The sequence below is a fragment of the Ursus americanus genome, chromosome 25 (genome assembly GCF_024610735.1).
Source record: "Ursus americanus isolate L20-20 chromosome 25, mUrsAme1.1.p, whole genome shotgun sequence".
Lineage (NCBI taxonomy): Eukaryota > Metazoa > Chordata > Mammalia > Carnivora > Ursidae > Ursus > Ursus americanus.
Window position 1 is genome coordinate 24509006 of NC_142151.1, and position 22260 is coordinate 24531265.

At 36.6% G+C, this 22260-nt stretch overlaps 1 protein-coding gene and 1 pseudogene across 4 annotated transcripts in view; both read right to left on the reverse strand.

The window, feature by feature from the left end:
* Positions 1-212: 212 nt before the first annotated feature.
* LMNTD1 (lamin tail domain containing 1) overlaps positions 213-22260 on the reverse strand; it is a 475396-nt gene continuing 453348 nt past the window's right edge. Inside the window, exons 7-8 of one of the 4 annotated variants that reach the window (XM_087855703.1) lie at positions 9549-9623; positions 213-4994 (exon numbers count right to left, since the gene is read on the reverse strand). In XM_087855703.1, the coding sequence (XP_087711829.1) occupies positions 9588-9623 (36 nt within the window). In that variant the 3' untranslated portion in view covers positions 213-4994; positions 9549-9587. Of the gene's footprint in view, positions 9699-22260 lie in introns of all 4 variants that reach the window. The other 3 variants (XM_087855705.1, XM_087855702.1, XM_087855704.1) reach the window with 3 other exon arrangements.
* Positions 14604-19949, reverse strand: LOC148107793 (uncharacterized; annotated as a pseudogene).

A 22260-nucleotide genomic window follows, 5' to 3' on the forward strand; every position in this document is an offset into this window, starting at 1 on the left:
CCCTATTCTACGCACACCAATATAAATGGTCATTTCTCAAAACCACCTGGTGCCTTCCATTTACTTCCTGCATGTGCTGATTAACTTTCTGTTTCTCCATTTGCCCGAAGCATCTTCACTTTCTCTTAAAATCAGCTTCATGGCACCTACCTGGAATTCTTCATTCTCTAAGAACCCACAGGATGTTATGTTTAGCTTTACTGTGGTATGTCTTTGATTTTTTTTTTTTTTTTTTGGTTACAAGCATGTTTCCCACTGGTATATGAACCCCATAAAACCATGAATCATGTATTTTTAAAATTCCAGTGCTTAGCATATAATACATGCTCAAAAAAATTTGGTGATTAAGAATGCATGACAAGGAAAAATAAGCTTGCAAAATGCAAACTAGCCAGGCAACTACCAGCCCTTCAAGATATATCTCCAGCTAATCTGTATAGATTTTAGTGACTTAAAGAGAGAAAGATATTGAGGGGTCCTAGAAAGGTGGTGCAAGAAATTAAGAGGTAATTTACAATCTCTACAGCCCATTTTTGTTTCAGGGCAATATTTCAAACAGATTCCCCTTTTTGAATTAAACTTACAGTATTCCCTAAGTAAATATGAGGATGTCACAGTTTCTTGCCTGTTTTGTTGTGATTCTTTGAAATATCAGGATTCAACTTGTTCAGGGGATATACTTTATTTTCTAAGATTGGGGCAGACATTCCCACTTGAGATTAAAAAGACAAGATCAAATTGAAAAGAAGTATATATTTTCTTGGTGATATACAAATAGTGCTGGTTTTAAAACAAAGCCACAAAATTCTTAGGCCTCCTATAGAAAAGTAATGTCTATGTCCCCTCCCCTGAAATACAGGCTCCCTAACTTCTCAACTAATAGAACATGGCAGAATGATACCATGTCATTTTCTGCATCCAGATCTTAAGAAATTGGTAGCTTCCACTTTCTGTTTCTTAGGACACTCACTCTTGGAACCTAGATAACTGGCACGAGGGAGCCCCAGCTGCCTTATGCAGAGACCAATGTGGGCATGAACATGCAGTCAACATCAGTTTGCCTGCCATCTGAATGAGCCATCTTGGGAGTGGATGTTTTCCTACCCATACCCAACCCCAACCTTCTTATAGATCCTCTGTTTTTAGTAGAGCAGGAAATATGAGAAATGAACTTGAAAATTAGTTCCTATGATATTTTGAAAGTTTTATATTTTCTCATACTGTGGTAAACTATAAACTACAGGCTGGAGGTTTCATGGCATTCAGCCTGCTGAAGTGGTCTTTATTGTAAGAAAAGTAAAATATTAGGAAAGTGAAACTCTAAAAATGAAACAAAATTTCTGCTTGTATCTAGTTTGTCTTGTAATCTCAAATAATATGTATATGTTATGAATATGTCTCTATAGATATATTTCAAACCAGTATTTTTGTAAACATATATGTGTGGTAACCATTTTTATTATCTTTAGTGCGAAGTTGTACTGTTGCTATACATTTAAAACTTGCTCAGATGATTAGATTCTAACGCCTCCTCTACTTTGACTTGGGATAAAGTGCCAAGAGCAGCAGGAGTTTACCTCCCAAAAGAACTCTAGCCCTGATACTGATCTGAAAATTTGGATTCCTCTTCAAGGCTCATTGGCAATTAACCAAAAACACTTCATCATCAGAACAGTGTTTACCTTTTCACATTTTTTTTCATTATTTTCTGCCAAAATCATAAAATATGTGTGTGTGTGTGTGTGTGTGTGTGTGTGTGTATGTGAAAGAGAGAGGGAGGGAGAGAAAGAGACAGAAAGGGGAAGAGACAGGGAGAATGTGCTGGAGTGTGGCTTAAATTTTCACCTACTTTGGAGTATATTCAGCAGGAGGTAGGGTTCTGGATTTCTTTTTCATTGTAATTCACCTAGTTCATCCGTCTGTAGATGAATTTGTTTCCCTAAACTGTGAATGTTATTTAGCAATGTTCATTACTCAAATGCTTTATGAAGTAAACCTCATAATTCCTATAAAATAATTACAAACAGAGTGGTCCTGGCAACTTGCAGAAGGCAACAATGAAGTGGCAAATTTCTGGAACTATAAGATAAAGCTCACAGCTATGTAAGACTGCTAAAGCCTAAATGACCGATGTTGTCACTTTCACTCATAGGAACTTAGGAAAACAAAATGCTCCAAACCCGCATTCTTTCTTTGTAATCCCTGAACAGGCTTGCCTGAGCATTTAGACAGTTAATGATTTATACCAGCAAAGGTGGGTCTGTCTTCCCCCATCCATACCATTCTAGAGAAAAGCCGACAGTTCTTAAATAGGAAAATAGTGTTGTGCTAGAACACTCTGTGGTGACTCAACTGACAAGGAATCTACTATAAATCCCAGCACTGAGCATTTATTTCTCTTTCTTGCAGGGGCAAAAGGTTATATACCCTTTCTAGAAGTGCACTTCACCGAAGTAAGCAATACTTACATGTACCATATTTTTGACCACCCGGAGAGGAAATGATCTTAAAGAAGAGCTCAGAGGAGATACTGTGTTATTGATGAAGTGTCAATGAATTAGGAATATGTAGATGAAATTCTTCTGAAGCTACACAATCTTTAGGGAAAACTATTTGAGCTGAAACATGTTTTGCATTAAGAAGTCTTTGCTCATATGAGGGAAATAATTGAAAACACCTGAAGCTTACATGCCACTTCTTTCATGTGTTTCTATCCAAATCTTTGAGGAAAGGAGGTTGGAAGTCTGTTATGGGTGAGATTGCTTATTGGCTATAGTTACTGGAGCCCTTTTGGTTGTATGTTTATACTCCCAATGTGAACATGATAATCACAAATGGAGACAGCTGGAAGAAATTGTAAACCATGAAATAAGCTAACTTTTATTGTATACTTTCTGATGCCCTTGTAGTCTCCTCGTAATGCCATGACTATACAGTTTCCATGGTAACCATAAAAAAGACAGAACAGCCTACACATTTAGCCAACATACGATTGATTCAAAGATCATACTTAATGGCTCAAAGTGGCATAAGGTATTATTGACAGTTTTCCAAAAATGTGTATGTCTATTCCTAAATGTTCAAAGAATGAGGAAATAATGTGATCAGTGTGGCCTGGTGACAAGAAAATATTTGTGTTGTATCACTATGTAGGGGTTAATGTGAATCCTTTTTATATTAAACCAAAAAGTATATGACAAATTTTTCTGTCAAGCAATGTATGTCTTCTCAGATGCTTTAGACCGGCATATGGTGTCTACTTTTAGCCTTGGAAATACTAATCAGATTTTATTAAAGGTATTTTTAAATCATTTTAACTATTTTTAAGTGGACAATTCAGTGGCACTGAGTACACTCACAGTATTGTGCAACCATCATCACTATTTCCAGAACTTTTTCATCATCCCAAAACATAGATTCTATAGCCATTAAATAATAACTCCCCATTCCTTCCTTCCTCTCGTTCCTTGTAAGCTGTATTATATTTTCCACTTGTATAAATTTGCCTATTCTAGGTACCTCAGATAAATGGAATCATAGAATATTTATCCTTTTGTGTCTGGCTTATTTCACTTAGCATTAACATTTTTAAGGTTTACCCATGTTGTAGCATATATTAGAATTTCATTTTTAAATGAATGAATAATATTGTTATATTGTATATACCACATATAAAAAATTCATTCATCTGTTGATGGACACTTGCATTGTTTCCACCTTTCGGCTATTGTGAACAATGCTGCTATGAACATTGGTATAGAAGTATGTGTTTGAGTCCTTTGGTATAGACTTTTTAAAAATGAAGTATTTTTAGTTTTTGGTGTTTGAATGTAATAAAACAAAATTCAGTGTCACCACTGAGTGGGTTTTTGGATTATTTTGCTTTTCTTAATTTTTTTTTAAACAGATACTGGGAAAAATCCTTACTTTTCTCACTCCTCCTCACATTCCAGGACTGTATATGCCCCATCTTTCTTCATATGTTATATAAATACATAAATCAATGTAAGTTAAATTAAGTTAAACAGGATTGCATGGTATAGATTGGAAGTGTTTCTCAGAAACTGAAGCAATCATACCTTCTGACAGAGTCAACATTACAAATGAGCAAATTTCATAATTTTTCACATTCCATACTTGTGATAGGTATAGAATAAGATTGTTAAAGAATAAGGAATAAGAACAGTTGAAAAAAAAGTGCTCCATCAGATTATTTAGTTGAAACGTTCTTGGCATTTCCCAACCATGGGATTTTGTACTTAGTACTGCAGCTAGAAGACACTAATTTGGATGAATGTGAAGTAAGTGTAGGCAGGTTTAAAAACTCCCAACTAGTTACTAGTTGGGAGAAACCAGAAACTTCATCTACTACTTCCAGTCATCAGGAAGCTCAATTAATCCATGCTTTAATGAGACCAGATTCCAAGTATAAAGAATCAGATAGGGGCGCCTGGGTGGCTCAGTCATTAAGCGTCTGCCTTCGGCTCAGGGCGTGATTCCAGAGTCCTGGGATCGAGCCCCACATCAGGCTCCTCCACTGGGAGCCTGCTTCTTCCTCTCCCACTCTCCCTGCCTGTGTTCCCTCTCTCGCTGGCTGTCTCTATCTCTGTCAAATAAATAAATAAAATCTTAAAAAAAAAAAAAAAAGAATCAGATAGACCACAGATTCAGAATTCCTAAAATGTGCTTTTGGAAAATGCTCCTGCAGAAATGGTGGAAATTAGTGTTGGGGGAACATCATGTGCATAAAGTGAAGACTGAGATGGTTTTATTTTTGACCAATGTTTCTCTTCTTAACAGCCTAGAAAACAAATAGTTTAACTTGACCACAAACTCTATTTCCTTCTTTAAGAAATGGTTACCGTAAAGTCTGGAGGAATTATCTTTTCAAAAAGAAACCATTTTCTTGTTTGCTGCTGGCTTCCTCTCCTTTGCAGAAGGCTGGCTGTGACATGTTGGGCATCTTGTATTCTCTAGATTTGAATATTATTGTCCTGAACAAAAAAATAAAATGGCAATGCATGGTGAAACAGAATATAGACTGTAAATATGCTGAAATTGTTATAGAATATAAAGTTGAGATGTTTAGAATCTTTCCTTTGCCTTAATCTTAAATTAAGATTATAGTGGTAAAATAGCAGATCTTGAACATACTCATGGATGAAGGGCAATAATAGGGAGGAAATTATTCTGTGATACCTCACCCTTTGCCAAGGTGAAAGGATTATTCATTTCTTTCTCTTTTCTAAATCAACTCTGTAACATGTGTGCTTGTTTAGGTTATAGTTTTAATGATCATTTATGATGTAGAGAGCTCTTTGATTGTTAAGCAGCATAGCTATTTCATTAGCTGGTCATGGATATTGTTTACTTCTGGTCTTAAATATGAAGATCAAAATTGTTCGGAGGCAAGCAGTCCAATGACCCATTTTGAAATGTTCATGCCCTTCATTTCCTTCTTGATGGGACTTGAATAGTACCTATCTTTTCCATTAAATGTCTGAGATATTCCCTGGATTTAAAATGTACCAGGAACACACAAAAATTAACAAAAAAGGGAACGTTTCCTTTCTCTGCGTGTGCAACTGCTTGAGTCTTCTCCAGGGAACTTAGCAGGAGACCTCACAGTCTGAGATATTTATGTTCAATGCTTCCTTTATGGAAGTGGAACTGGAGACCTTTGCACAGGCATCTAATTTTCTTTAAACTCTGGAATACCTCTGACCTCGCCCGGTGGAGAGTCTAGATTGCAGGTCTTTTAACTCCTCCCTTACAACCTAACTGTGACATTGGAAGGTTAGGCAGGGGAGAGAGAGAGCATGGTGGCTGACAAACTTTGAAGGAAGGATGTTGAGGGAAACAACTATGAAATTTCAACTGAAGAATTTTGGAAACATAGCACTGAGGGCTGAGAGGAGAAATATATTAATAAATAAGTGGCAGGAATATATAACAAAATATAGATAAAAAAACATTTGACACCAGAAGATTTAACCATTAGACTTTCAAGACTTCATTAGCAAGGTTTCATATTAAAGAGTATTAAATATTATTTCCTCTTTCTGGGCTATTAAATACTGGCTCATTGCTTACAAAATGTGGCCCCAAGAGGAGAAACTGTTATGGACGGTTCTTGTCAGGGTCCCAAAGAAGGCTCCTTGGAAGGCTAGAAGGACACCTCATGTTTGGGTTATCCAGTTTGGGCCATTCAGAACCCTAGGCGACGTTGTGAACATAGCTTAGTTCATGGAAGGACTCTATCACCAATACTTTGTTAGAAGTGCCTCCTAGGTATAAGCACTTTTACCAATTATGAATTTAATATCCTGTGCTTGCAATTTTGGTGTTTTCTTCCCAGGTCCTAAGCAACTGGATATTCTTGAGGCCAGTGCTGGTGATAGACAACAAATCCTACTTCTGCCCCTCCTCTTTCTTCCCTCTATTCTCTATCCTAGATTCTTTGGTGTCTCCTAGCAAGTCTGAGAATTCATATGGCAGGTGGCAGACACAGGGAAATCACCTGGCCTTTACAGAGTTGTCTCACTCTAACTCATGGAAATTTCTGTTTCTGTGGCTTCTGTGGCATCACCCACCTACACTGTCCATTAGTCACACAGTAGAACTCCCACACAATCCTTGCAAAGCACTGAGCAAGAAACTGTGACTCCAAGTACAACTGCATGGTTTTAATCAATTGTAGCACAAAGATGTGATTAGCAGTCAAAGACCACTGAGAATGAACTTTGCTTTGCTGTTTGTACCAATAATTAGCACTCTGTTAAATTAGCAGTTTCGGAAATAAGACCTGACATCTTTTTTGCTGTATGGAGCAGTCTTAAGATTCTCATGATAGCCAACTCCTTTTTTTGTGAATAAAAATGTCTCTTTTCTATTCCTACTTCTTAATATGTGTTATTTTTCCTTTCAGACAAGTTGGGGGGGGTAATAAGACCAAGACAATATTTGAGGGGAGGGACAGAGGAAGAGGGAGAAAGAGAATCCTAAGCAGGTTCTACGCCCCCAGCACAGAGCCCGACATGGGGCTCAATCTCACAACCCTGAGATCACGACCTGAGCTGAAATCATGAGTCAGACGCCTTACCAACCGAGCCACCCAGGCACCCCAAGACAAAGACAATCTTAATGCTGGCTTGCTAGGATTCTAGTCTTAGCTCTGCCACTTACTATCTAAGTAACTTTAGGCAAGTCACTGAATCTGTCTGAGCTAAAGTGTTTTCAACTGTAAAAGGGAGATAATATCAGCCTTACCTATTTCATAGGCTCAAACAAGATAATGTGAAAACCATGAAATGCTATATGAGTGTATAGCATTATAAATCACCAGGGAAAAGTCATGAATATCAATGAGAACTGAAAGATGACTTAGTTTCTGAACAATTTTCCATAAGTAGACATGCTAGACTCAGAGCTGACTATCATATGAAAGTTATTCACTGACAGATAAAATAAAATTTTGTTCCCAATAAAGGCTTTAGAAATATTGTGAGGGCACATTGATGGTCAATCCTAAATATACCACCAGATGGGGGTGGAGGCTCTGAGAAGACAGAAGTAAGGCATCTTAAGCCACCTGGAACTTTTCAAAACAGGGTAGGTTAAAAAAAAAAAAATCAAACCTACCGAAGAATCTCCTACAGAGCGGAATCAATGAACAAATTTGTGACCATGGAAGTGAAGCAAAATAATAACCGAAGACGACCAACAAAAGCTAAAACCTTTGCCAAAATTATGTTGTCCGATATCCAATGAGAGGATTCAAAACATTTTTTTTTCCAACCAAACCCAACAACAAAAAATTTCCCTGTTTTTATATATAATAACATGTCCCCTTTCCAACTCATATCCAGTATAACTCCTTCCTGGCTACAGAATTGAAAGGTAGACGTGCTGACTGCCAAGGTCTGGGGTGGATTTCAGATCCCCTCCTTTGCATTTTGACTGTACTCTGCTCATGGTTATACCAACTGGAGGAAATGGATCCCAGTGAAGGTAGACCTTTGAGAGCAGGAATTATGTCAGTGGGGACAAAGGGTGAATTCTCCAGTTCTTTGCAGTTGAAAGGCCTTAGATTTAGTTTTGGCTCTATGGTTGATTACAAGGTAAATTTTGGTAACGTGTCTCTACAGACTTCAGTTTCTTTTGCTGTAAAATGAAGTGGTTGAAAAAAAATCTCTTTACATTCCCAATGTCCTATAGGAAATGTCTGAGAAGAAAACTTCTCAGAAGGATAGGAAGGCTGTGGCCATTGTATTTTTAGGAAGTTGGAAGCTCAAGGGTAATGTTGCTAAAAAAATAGAGAGAGTGCACTTGTAAGAGAGTAGGTGACATCCAGAAAAATAGAGTATGAGGAACAGGGGAAATCTAGGGAGAGACAAACGGAACGAAATTGGGAAAACTGAGCAATCTCAGAAAAAATGAAAGACTGATACACAGTTGTGGGTAGTAAGGGGCACTATGAAAGGCTAGCAGGCTGTGTGAAGTGATAAAATTAAGTCATTTCTGCCAGTGGAGTCTAGCATATTAACAAGTTAAGGATCGGGCGGCTGTAGCTTTCTTCTTCTTCTTTTTTTTAAGATTTTATTTATTCAACAGAGATAGAGACAGCCAGGGAGAGAGGGAACACAAGCAGGGGGAGTGGGAGAGGAAGAAGCAGGCTCACAGCAGAGGAGCCTGACATGGGGCTGGATCCCAGCACGCCGGGATCATGCCCTGAGCCAAACGACTGCGCCACCCAGGTGCCCCATAGCTTTATTCTTAAACCAAGGAATAAACCTAAAGCGTACTCAGAAAAAGAGCAAGAGAACATGTAAATAGATCAGTTATGGACTAGGGCAACAAAGGATGTAAACTAGGGAAGGACACTGAACAAAAAGGAATCCTTGACCAAAAAATCACCTTGTCATCAGCTCTTTGGGGAACAGTTTAAACACAACCACCAACAAAACAGAAAGCCATTGAGATCTTCGTCAATTACTTAGATGTTAATATCATGAAAAAGACAAAGCAATGTAGGAAGTGACTGGTTAAATGATACAGGGTCATTTATCAACTGAGTAGCAGAGGTCAGAGTTCCTAATCCTCCCTTCCATTGCCATTTAAGAGATACACAATGACAGAGCATCTGTAATCCCTTTAACCAGAATAATTTCTGCTAAACTATTAATAATGTGTTGCTCATAGGAACTAAAAGGTATTGGTACAGTTGGAGAATGTTTTTTGGGCATTTGAAGTGACCTGGATTCTAACTGCTCTTACTTCTTCACCAACAAGGATGGCATGAGGATACAGGACAAAAAGTAAAGATGTAGTTATTTCCTTCTTCCCCGTTCTTAGAAAATTTATCATACAACAAGAGAAGACAAAAACTGATGGATCCAAAAACAACATAAATATTTAACAAAAAATTAATGACTACAGAACATACGAGAACAATCCATGTTCTGATGGCTCTGAAAGATATATGTGCGAATTATTTTAGTCTTCTTATTTTTCAGCAGAGAAGGCAAATTTGCAATACTGTTGCTTACCTTTAAAAGTTGAGTTGACTGTTTATTTGCTTTTGTAACTCAGATGTCATATTTTTTCTTGGTCCCTGCAAAGTCCTCAAAAAGAAGAGAGACTGGGAATCCAATATTCCAAGCACCGAGTTTTCACATTAAAACAAATCTTGGGATAGACTATGAACAAAATAATTTTCTTTCATTTGAAGGAGACATTTAAGGTTTAAGGACATTTATTTAATGGTAACTTTAACCAAGGGGTTTAAAAACCACTTGATAAGTAATATTTGAATATTAAGTCCAAGTTTTCAGTGAATCATTTTAAAAAGAAACCTATATTTCCAGACATAATTAATCAAAACCTCGAGGGAAGAAATATCAATCTGAAATATGTATTTTTAAAAACTGAGGTTGCAGGGTAATTTTACCAGCCTGTCAGATTCCTTAACTTCTCTATGTTCTACACTGAGAGCTGCCATAGTGATGTTAGCTGGTGAAGGGAGGCACAGGAGTCAGGCTGCATCCTGAGGGACGCCGGACATGGTGCATGGACAGAAGCAGATGCTGCTTAGCTGGCCACTTTAGCCACCTTCACCCTGGTGATGACTGAGGTGACAGATATGGTGGCTTCCCTCATTTCTATACGCTTAGGCAGGGATTGAAAGTCACGTCTTTAAATATAATTTCTTCACAGAAAACTAGAGTATCAAATTGAAATAGTGCTCAAATAATATGAAATACAAATTACTTCTAGCCCAGAAATGAGATGGATTTTTTTCCCTGTAAAGTAAAAGATAAGAAGGCAAAATAACATTCTAGGTACAGACAATAATAAGCTCCTCTGGAGAAAAACAACTATGGGAAAAGTGACTTAGTCATACCTAACCCTTTCTTTTTCTCTGAAAGTGCAAAAGAATTATCAAGTTAAATTGCCAGTATTTGATTACAAAGAAATAATATCCAGAGACTGCTTGTGAAAATGTGATCTGAAAGAGAGATGAACAAAAATGCAGGGTGTTTCTGGTTAACACAGTGGTTCTCGTAGTCACTAATAGGTTTCTGAAGCCAATAAGTCAGCATGCTGTTTGGCTCATCACGGTGTAAACTTTCTGAGTAGTAAGTTATGGACCTGGAGTATAAATAGGCTTCTGAAATATTTTCCATACTAGAGACAGTGGCTCAGATATAGTAAGAATCTAGCTCATCACTTCTCATCTTCTGGTACAATTTGTTGGCATGACACAAACCTTGTAACTATTTTATGTATGTCCTTCCAGACTAAGTAGCCTGAGGATGGAGGCTTTGAATTGCACCCTGGAAGCTTGTTCTTCAGGAAACAAAGTTCTGTATTTTATTTTCTAAAAAGATTTATTTATTTATTTATTTATTTATTTATTTATTTATTTGAGAGAGAGAGAGGGCAGGGAGGGTAGAGAGAGAAAGAGAGAATCTCAAGCAGATTCCCTGCTGAGTGCAGAGCCGCAGGCAGGGCTGCACCTGGGATCATGACCTGCACCAAAACCAAGAGTCAGATGCTTAACTGACTGAGCCACCCAGGTGCCCACAAAGTACTGTATTTTTGAGCTAAAAACATTTGTAAGAAAATTCCCACCTATAATTTCTTGAAATTTAGTGACAGAATTGTCAGTAAAGTGGCGTTTCTTTTAATTTCGATGGGTGATGGCAATTTCTTAATGGTTATTTGAGCCTGAAGCATTCAGTCCTGGTAACTTTAATCTTAGAATACTCTGACTTCCTGGAATAGTATTTCTTACTTGTGTGAAGAAATGGTTCATTAATGACATATATTTCCATAAATGAGATTATAATTGTTCTTAAGTAAAGGTAAATTAACTTTAAAACACTTCTATTTTGTAACGTTGAATTGTTTTGAAACAAGAGATCTAGTCATGAAGTTACCTAATCATTCTGTCATTAGGGCTAATATCTTGGAATTCTTTGTATGGTCATTAAACAACCTTTATTTTGCCTGTAAGAACAGACATGTACATGGTTTTAATTGTCTGTTTTATAGAGAAATGTCCTGTAGGAATATGGTGATATTACAATTTAAATTTTCTGAAAACGAGCAACGGAAGAGGAAAATCATTACCCTTGAATACATGATATGATTTTCCTTTATTAAAAAGTTTCTGATATTTTGGTGCTATTATTTTGATAACGAAAAATGGACGGAAACTCTTGATAGTCAGTGTTCCTTCAACTAATTATTTTCTACTCAGATTGTAAGAGGTTTAAGTAATTGGCCTTTTCTATTCTAAAGGATTCTAAAGGATAGTCAGATTTTCCCCCTATATATCAGTTCATACAATTTTTATTTATATTATTGATTGGTACTGTTGTGTGTATATGTGTGTGTGTGTGTGTATATACATATATACATATGTGTATACATAAGTAAAGTAAAAATCACAGAGATGTGACATTCAACATTCCAAATTTGTAATCTGATAAATGTAAATGATGCAATACAAGTATAAACATCAATAAAGAGAACAAAGTACTTATATGGAGGATACCTAAAGATAATTTAAGTATTGCTCCCAGCACAGATAAGCCAGACCTATTGGACTGTAATGAGTACTTGCCCACAGTCCAACTAAAGTAAAATTCCATCAATGTGATCTTAACATATATAGAGCTTACAGTAGTAAGATTTTAAATGTTTAATTCTTGCATGTTATCTATGTTCTTGTTTCCTTTGTTTACTAACAGACTGGCTTTTATTGTGTGGCTCTGCAGTCTTCAGAAACAAAGGGACACTATTATTATTATTATTGTTATTATTATTATTACTATTATAACATTTGTATGGAAGATAGTAGCTGTAGAGTTTACAGTTAAAACGAATCCCACTACGGGGTGCAATATGGACCACAGATGATAGGCAAAGCGTATCAGACAGCACGCAAATAAAATACACTGAACAGCATACACACACTGTCAGCTTAAAACAATGTTGGTAGGATCCTATCTTCACACTACTTCCTGACATTTAACTTGAGTTACAGAAGACTGACAAAGTTGTCCACAATCTGTAAACTAATCTCAGCAAGAAGCCAGCAAATTCTCTCTAGATCTAGGAGAAACAGTGGCAACATGATGCAAACACATCTGCTTTGTCAAAGGTTAGCCTTCCTAAGAGCACCTCCGCTACGCTGCACTCAGGTCTTGCCTCTGTGCACTAAGAGCTCCCAGTGCATACCCCATTCCATCAGATGTCTTTCTTGTTATTTTTATTGTGAAAAATTTGAAATATAAAGAAAACATGAAAGCATAATACAACCAAATCCATGTATCTATCACCCAGATTCAATAGTTAATATTTTGCCATATTTGCATTATCAATTTATTTATGCTTATATCACCAAACCATTGAAAAGTAAGATTTCTGTATGAATCTAAGACAACCAATATAACCACAACACAAACAACACAATTAGCGACCTAAGGAAAGAACAATGACTTGTCAATATCTAATATTCATTCTATATTTAAATGTACTAAATTGTATTAAAAATGTCTTTTCTAGCTGTGACTTTTTTTTTTTTTAAGATTTTATTTATTTATTTGACAGAGATAGAGACAGCCAGCGAGATAGGGAACACAAGCAGGGGGAGTGGGAGAGGGAAGAAGTAGGCATAGGAGCCTGATGTGGGGCTCGATCCCATAACGCCGGGATCACGCCCTGAGCTGAAGGCAGACGCTTAACTGCTGTGCCACCCAGGCACCCCGACTTTTGTGTTTTTTAACCAATAGTTTAAGTGAAACTAAATGGTAGTGATATGGTGTGGGCCATCTGGTTTAGACACAACTTAACAATGGCTTAAGCAACATTATTACTCTTTCATTTAGTCTGGAGATGTGCTGGTACAGGGCATTTAGTTGGCTTTTCCATCCTGACACCCAACACACAGCTTCATCTCTGATTTGAAAGAAGGCAGCTGCAACCTGTTATTATGGCACAGAGGAGACAGGGAAGCTTACAACTCCGAGGGCATAATCCAGATGTTGCATACATAATTTCTGTTCACATTTCATTATGCAGAATGTAGACTCATGGTCCTATCTAGCTGCAGTAGAGGCTGGGTCAAACAGGCTTTATTCTTAGTGGTCATGTGCCTAGATTTCCCTGGACTTGTATCTGAAGGACCAATGGTCTAGGGGCAGTAATTAACCATCTTTGCCAGAGATATTCCTGGAAATAACTGAGTCATGACAAACTATATTAAAATTAATTCCGTATACATTCCAATATAATGATAGGCTTAGACTTATTTCAGGTAAGACTATTTTTCTCCTATACTAAATAAGCGTTGTGTTATTAATACTCATTTTGAGTCCATCAATCTATTTTTTAAGATTTTCTTTCTCCTTCCTTGTCAGGGTATAAGCTGTCAGTGCTTATTATTGTAACTAACTGTGTTTACTTTGCTTTCTAATTTTCTTTTTTTGTTGTCACCAACTTTCTAAAAAGAAGAATTTTATCTAAGTATAACATACTTTCATTTAAGTATAACATACATGCAGAAAAGTTTACAAGTCATAATTGCACAACATGATGAAAATAGTGAGAAAATAGAGATACATATAAACACTATTCAGATTAAGAAGTGGAATATTATTAGTATGCTAGAAGCAGTTTTGTGCAACTTCCATGTACTACTCCCCTTCTTCTCCCAGAGATAACTATTCTGATCTTTAACACAATGGTTTAATTCCATGTTTTTGAATTTTATATAAATGGAATCATACAACATATATTCCCTTTTGTCTGTCATCTTCTGCTCAATATTGTCTTTATGAGATTCATTGATGTTAACTCATGTGGCAGGTAGTTCATCCATTTTCATTGCTTATGGGATTGTATTAATGTATTATAATTTACTTATCCATTATATTGTTATTGAATATGCTTTTGGCTCTTACAAATGCAGTTGTTGTGATCATTATTGTATTTGTTTTTTTGGTATACATATGTATATATTTGTTAGGCATATGTAATTCCTGGGAATGGAATTGCAAGATTATAAGGTAATGGGAGATATATATATATATATATATATATATATATATATATATATATATATATGGTTTTATTTAAATTCCAGTGAGTTAAAATGCACTGTCATATTCATTTCAGATGTACAATAGTGATCGAACAATTCCATACAACACCCAGTGCTCTATACAACAAATGCACGTCTTCATTTCCATCACTTATTTAACTCATCCCCCAATCCATCTCCACTCTGGTAACCATCAGTTTCTTCTCTATAGTTAAGAGTCTATTTCTTGATTTGCCTGTCTGCTTTTTCTTCTCCTTTGCTTGTTTGTTTCTTGTATTCCACATATGAGTGAAATCACATGATATTTGTCCTTGTCTGACTTCTTTCAGTTAGCATAATACTCTAGCTCCATCCGTATCATTGCAAATAGCAAGATTTCATTCATTTTTAAGGCTGAGTAATATTCCATTCTATATATATATACACCACATCTTCTTTATTCATTTATCAGTCAATGAAGACTTGGGCCAGACTGTTTGAAGCAGAAACGCTCACTGCCACCGACTGTTGAATTGCTTCTCCAACAAATCCATGGCACAGACAGCGCCAGAGCCCGGGACTATACTCATCACAGCACTCAGTAAAGGGAGGATTGTCCCACAGAGCAGTGCAGCAGCTTCCCGGAAAGGTCACCCATCTACAATGATCTAAACTACGCTGGGGTTATATACCTGGGAGACTAGCCCTTTGTGCAACCACAGCACACACTTTGCTGATCCTGCCTATGCTACCGTCCAGAAGGCTTCTTCATCTCCAACATCTACTCTGCCATGGGACATTCTGAAGCTATGCACTAAATGACTGCATCATCAAACACCCTTCCTCCATCTACCGCCACTGATCTAGGCCTGGGCAAACAGTCATCGCAACAGCATCTGGTCCTCACTAACACAGGAATTCAGTTAAATCATGAAGATAGAATAGGACTTCCCTACTTCTCAGAAACCCACCATACTTGCCATTCCTTTATTCCATTACAAGTATTCATCAGATGACACCACCAAGGGCTGCCTGTGCCTTTCGAGTGACTAAAGGGAGTCACGTTGGGTTCCCTACCCACTATAAAAAGAGTTCTTCACATTTTCTTTTAGTAGGTCTTACCTTTCTCTCTAAGGTCAATGCCATCATCGTGTTTTACTTACATCCCAGGGCTAAATGTCTGAATTGATATCCATTGGCCTTGTTTCTAATTGCAATTAAAAGGTCAGTGAGGACACTCTCACAACACAGGCAAAGAAGAACGTTTAGGATGCTTATGTAGGTGGAAATAAAACTGGGGATAAATAGAAATGGAGATCTGCAGATAACCAGGAAAATAAACAAGTATAAGTGATTTTTCTAAATCTAGGGAGTCAGTTGGACAACCCAGGAAAGGTATCCTCTCTTCACATGCAGAATTCATGCCAATTCTTCATCCTCTGTACTTTCCATCTCTTAACTGGGGCTACAATATGACTCATACTGGAATATGTTTCTCTAACTTATGGGGTATCTATTACACACCAACCACTGTTGTAAGTGTATATTTACTTTATAGAAACATGAAAACAACACTCACATGTATGAAGTGGGACGCCAACCTTTATTAGGGGCCATGTGGAGTGCTTTAGGGTCCCTGGGAAAAGTCCAGATAGCCTTTCAAACTAAAATAGATTTCAGTAAGGTCAGTGGGAATCTTCTCTAAAGGACACATAAGGGGAAAGTAATGGGAGACAGGAGAAATGGTTGCTCACAAGGGTGGAATGGGAATGTCGTATCAGAAGGTACATTAACTTCTGGCTCTGCAGCTTGTTACGTAGGGAATGAACTAGTAAGATTCTCTTGTGTCACTTAAAGTCCCCTGCAAAACTCCTGCCTACACAAAATGTATGCTAAATAGCATTGTCATGGAGTACTTCAATTAGTCGATCAATAAGACCCATATACAATCTATAACATATCCATTATATTATTCCACTAGTCCCTAACAGGAGAAAATGATACAACAGATAAACTAAGGGAAAAACAATCACACATTATCTAAACATTAAGGCCACTGAGAAAATGGATTACTAGATATTTTTTCACTCTGTTGCCAAATAGGTGATAGACACCAGTTACCTACAAACTTATATAAAACGAGATAGGTTAACATTGGTAGTTGGATAACACTTCATTACATATCCATGTTAACATGATAAAAACCATTATGTTTTATTAATTAAAACATATTAAGTTCACAATAGACTAAATTATGCATTTCAATCCCCTCTATAATCTTTGCTCAAAATACAGAATATTAAGTGTTAGAAAGCATTCAAGCACTGATATAATGATGCGGGAGTAGTGGTTTCAATAAGTTTCAGGTGTGAGGTCATTCTCAACAAATGTGGATTCATGCTGTGTCGGGAGTCAGCTGTCTTCTTTATGATACCTATGAGGATTTCTTCCTTTCAACCACATCCACTAATATCCTCTACTTCTAACTATTGCTATCATGAGGCTACATCAGTATTTTACTGGATTGCTACCTCTTTTTCCTCTAATACCAGTTGGTAAAATATTTTATTTAAAATACTCAGGAAGTTCTTCAGTTTTAATACATGGAGAAGAATGATGTTCTGAATACCTTTTTCATGACAACTGTCATTAATGTTATAACCAAAAACAATATCTCCATTTAGATTTTCTTCATATATTGTATATTATATTGTCCTTCATCTTCCATGGATAATTAGATATCCACGAGCCCCACCTAATGAAGAGAGATCTCATATCTTTGATGAAGCAACAATCAGTCACGTGATTTCACACACACTAAAAATAAATGTATTTTCTGAAGTGACTTTAAGAGTAGAGACACATTAATATTTCCTAGACACAAATATCAGATAGGGTCAATGTAAAAAAAGCACATATTGAAATTAATTAGAACTATGCAAAAATCTATCCACCTAACCTTTTTAAGCATAATAAGATAGACATCTTCTAGCAGTTTAACTTTGGTATTATTCCTTATCACGAGCATTCTGATGTAATGTCTGAATAGATTGACTGACGTAGTTTTCCACTTGATTTCTCTGACATTTATTGACATCTGATGTTCAGTTACATTAATTCCTCAATATTTACATTTTTCAAGTTACTTTCCTTTATGCACTCATGGGTGTTTGCTAAAATGTGTATTTAAAATGAAGGTCTTTCCTCATTTATTAAGTTTGTAGGGTTGAATCTCGTGTGCACTCTGGATATTAAGGATTGAATTCCAGTTAAAGGCACTGCAAATTTCTCTGTATTTTAGTTTTTATCCTGTATGAGAATTATGATGTTGAGTAAGTTGGGAGTTCCAGATAGAGGCTTAAGACTTCTTTTACCTTTGTAATGTTTCTCCTCAGTATGAACTCTGAGATGCTGAGTAAGGGTTGAGCAATCCTAAAAGTTTAACCATATTCTTTATGTTTCTAAGTTTTTCTTCTCCAATATGAATTTTCTGATGTCCAATGAAGCTTGACGTCTGATTAAAGGGCTTGCCAAATTCATTATGTTTGCAAAATCTTCTCCAGTATACATTCTCTGATCAGAAGTTAAGATTTTAGCATTGCTTAAAGGCCTTGACAAATTCTTTATTTTGGTTAGGGTTCCTTCAAGTATGAATTCTGTGATGTCGAGTAAGGTGTGAGTGCTGGTTAAAGGCCTGGCCACATTCTTTACATATATAAGGTTTCTCTCCAGTATGAATTCTGAGGTGTTCAGTAAGCTTTGATTGCTGGTTAAAGGCCTTACCACATTCTTTACATTGGTAAGGTTTCTCTCCACTATGAATTCTGTGATGTCAAGTAAGGTGTGAGTGCTGATTAAAGGCCTGGCCACATTCTTTACATATGTAAGGTTTCTCTCCAGTATGAATCCCGAGGTGTTCAGTAAGCTTTGAGTGCTGGTTAAAGGCCTGTCCACATTCCTTACATACGTAAGGTTTCTCACCACTATGAATTCTGTGATGTCGAGTAAGGCTTGAGTGATGGTTAAAGGCCTGGCCACATTCTTTACATACGTAAGGTTTTTCACCACTGTGAATTCTGTGATGTTGAGTAAGGCTTGAGTGCTGGTTAAAGGCCTTGCCACATTCTTCACACTGGTAAGGTTTCTCTCCAGGATGAATTTTGTCATGTTGAATAAGGTATGCGGGGTGGACAAACACCTCGCTACATTCTTCACATTTGTTAAGGTTTCTCTCCGGTATGCATAGGCTGATGTTGAGATAGTGTTGAGTGCCAGTCAAAGGCTTTACCACATTCCTCACAAATGTAAGTTTTCTGTCCAGTAGCGACTGTGTTATGTATGTTTAGTCCTGATGATTGACTCAACATATTCCCAGGTTTATTACATCTGTATGAATTTTTTTCCATGTGAATTCTCTGATAATCACCAACATTGGAGGACTGCTTAACAGATTTCCCACATTCATTATATTTATAAGGATTCTCTCCCATAGGCATACTCTTATGTATAATCACGTTGGAGCTTTGATAAAAGACTTCCACACATTTATCACATTCATAATGATTCCCTGGAAAATGAGTCCTCAGACATTTATTAACATTTGAACCCTTGTTAAATTTGTTCTCAGATTCACTGTATTGAGCAATTCTACTTTCACTGAAAATCCTCTGGTCATCTTGTAGGGTCGACTCCTTGGTGAAGGACCTCTCAGATGGATCCACTTAGCACTTTGTTCTTCATTTTTAAATCTCTGATTTTCAGAAATATTTGACTCAAAGGTCAATCCAATCCTACTTTCAAAATGGTTCAAATAATTATTTTCAGCGTGGACTAGGCAAGTTTCCAGATTTTCCAAATTTTCGTTCTCCAAATATGTATGTTTCACCATTTGATTTGAGCTTTGCTTACAGAAAGACACTGCTTTTCAGAAGTAGCAGACTTAAGAAGGTATGTTTTCCAAAGTGTTTTATATCCTTCACCATTTTGGGCAGTGAGATTCATACTATGGACAATTGTCTCAGTTTGGAAATGTCCTTCATGATATCTTTGATGCTCTTCACTTTCCCCTTCATTTTTCCAGTCTATCATTAAGTGTAAATTCTCAAGGGCAATATGATTATATCTACCCACTGCCACATTTTGGAAAGAAGCTTCTATGCACAGTTTTGACAGGAAACTCTGGGTGCCATGCTGGGTGGATGGCTACTCTCTTCTTTCTCTTCATATCCCAGAGCTCCTTCTCTTGCTCCATAAAGATGACCAGGTTTGGCTTCCACACAACGAGATCTGAGAATTGGCCATTTCTTCTTCTTTTACCTCGTTCTCTGGATTTCTTTTTCAGAGCAGATTTGTGGAGAAATCACAGCTGTGTCAGGAGAAAATGCCCTGAGAGCCACCAACAGAGCCTCTTCACACGTAAACCGGTCACCTGCAGGCAGGACTGTGAAATGCAGAAAAGGCCCAACTTCCTAGTCCTTTGTGTCAGGAGCCAGGCAGAAACAATTTTTTTTTTTCCTTATTGCACTCAGACTTCTAGTGTAATGTTGAATAGAAGTTGTCATAAAGAAAATTCTTCTCTTTATCTGGATCTCAAAGAGGAAACTTCCATAACTTCACCATTAAGTATGACAATTTGCTTTAGGAGTTTTGTACATGACACTTGTCAGATTAAGAAAATTCTTCCCAGTCCTAATTTTCTAAGGTCCTCTCTTCATAGGTGGGTATTGAATTTTATCAAATGCTTTTTCTCTATTTTTGAGATGGTTGTATAGTTTTTCTCTTTATTACATTAAAATGATAAGTTTACTTGATTAATTTTCAAAGCTCAAACCAACCTTGCATTCCTGAAATAAACCCACTTTGTGATACATTATCCCCAAATAATCCATGTATCAAAGAAGATATCACATTGGAAATTAGAGTATATTTTGGACTGAATGAAAATGAAACTATGATATGAATCAGATCATAAACATGACATTCTTATACTACTCTTTTAGTATCTGTTCTAGATTACAAAACATGCATCCTTGATTTACTAAAGACTAATATAAACTGTAACTTTTACAACTTACTGGACAAAACACGTAATTTAGAGCACTTTAACTCCATTCATTTCCCTCCCAACTTATGTGTTATTGCTGTTGTTATGGGTTAAATTGTGTCCCCCAAAAAGACATGTTGAAGTGCTAACCCCTGGAACCTGCACATGTGACCCTATTTCGAAATAGTGTCCTTGCAAATGTAATGAAGTAAGATGAGGTCATACTAGATTAGTGTCCTTAAAATGATTAGTGCCCTTATAAGAAGAGGGAAATAGAGACACAGATACATAGGAGAGAAGGCCATTAAAAAATGGAGGCAGGTTTGGACTGATGTATCTAGAAGCCAAGGAATGCCAAGGTTTGCCAGCTAGGAGGGAAGTAAGGATAATCCCCTAGAGCTTTCAGACAGTAGAGCTTTTACCAACACCTTGATTTCAGACTTCCGGTCTCTAGAATTATGAGAATACATTTCTGTTGTTTTAAGCCATCACGTTTGTGGTACTTTGTTACAGTAGCCCTGGGAAACTAACACAGTTGTCATGTATTTAAACTCTATATAAATTTTAATCTCTACAAGAAAATATTGGTATTGTTTGTATAGTGAATATTCATTTATGTTTATCCATGTTTGACTCTTTCCACTTTTCTTCATTTCTTTTTAAATCTCTGTATATCCCTTCTAGGATTGCTTTCTTTTTTCTTGGATTACTTCTACCAGTATTTCCTTATTGTGGGTTTGCTGTTGGTGAATTCTCTTAGTTTTGTTTGCCTGAAAATGCCTTTATTTTACCTTCACTTTCTGAAGTATATTTTTGCTAGGTATAGAATTCTAGGTTAGTAGTTCTTTTAGCATCTAGCACATTGAAGATATCATTCCATTATCTTCTGACTTCTGTTACTTGGTTTTGTGAAGTTTTACTATAATATACATTGGTGTTGTTCCCTTTGGCTTTGTGTTGCTTGGGATTTACTTTTCTTAATTCTGCGACTTGGTGTCTTTCATCAATTTTTGACAATTTTTGTAATTATTTCTTTACATACTACTTCTACCCAAATCTTTCTCTTCTTTTCCTTGTGGGACACAGATGATAACTTTATTAGACCTACTTGTTCCTAATCTCTTTTTATAACCTGTTTTGTTTTTCCTTTCCTTTCCTTTCCTTTCCTTTCCTTTCCTTTCCTTTCCTTTCCTTTCCCCTTCCCTTCCCTTCCCTTCCTTTCCCTTCCCTTCCCTTCCCTATTCTTTCCTTCCTAGATTTTGGAATATTTTCTACTCCATAACATTTTCAGCATTGCTTCTAAAATTTTCTTTAAAATAGGTATCTAACTCTATGAGATGCTTGCTTAAAAAACTTCAGTATCTCCCTTTCCATCTGTCCTTCAGCAAACATGTATTAAACAACTATTATGGGTCATGAACTGAGTTTAGTGCAGGAGACAAAAAGATGAGCAGTATAAAAGCTATTTCTATCTTTTTAGAGCTTATTGTCCAGAGACAAAGAAAATTTATAATAGAGTACAGTAAGTGCTTTGTATGATAGGGGAAGTATAGGATGTTAAGAGAATACATATCAGGAACATAAAACTCATTTGGTGGAGGCCAGAAGATGGACTCTTTGGAGGTAG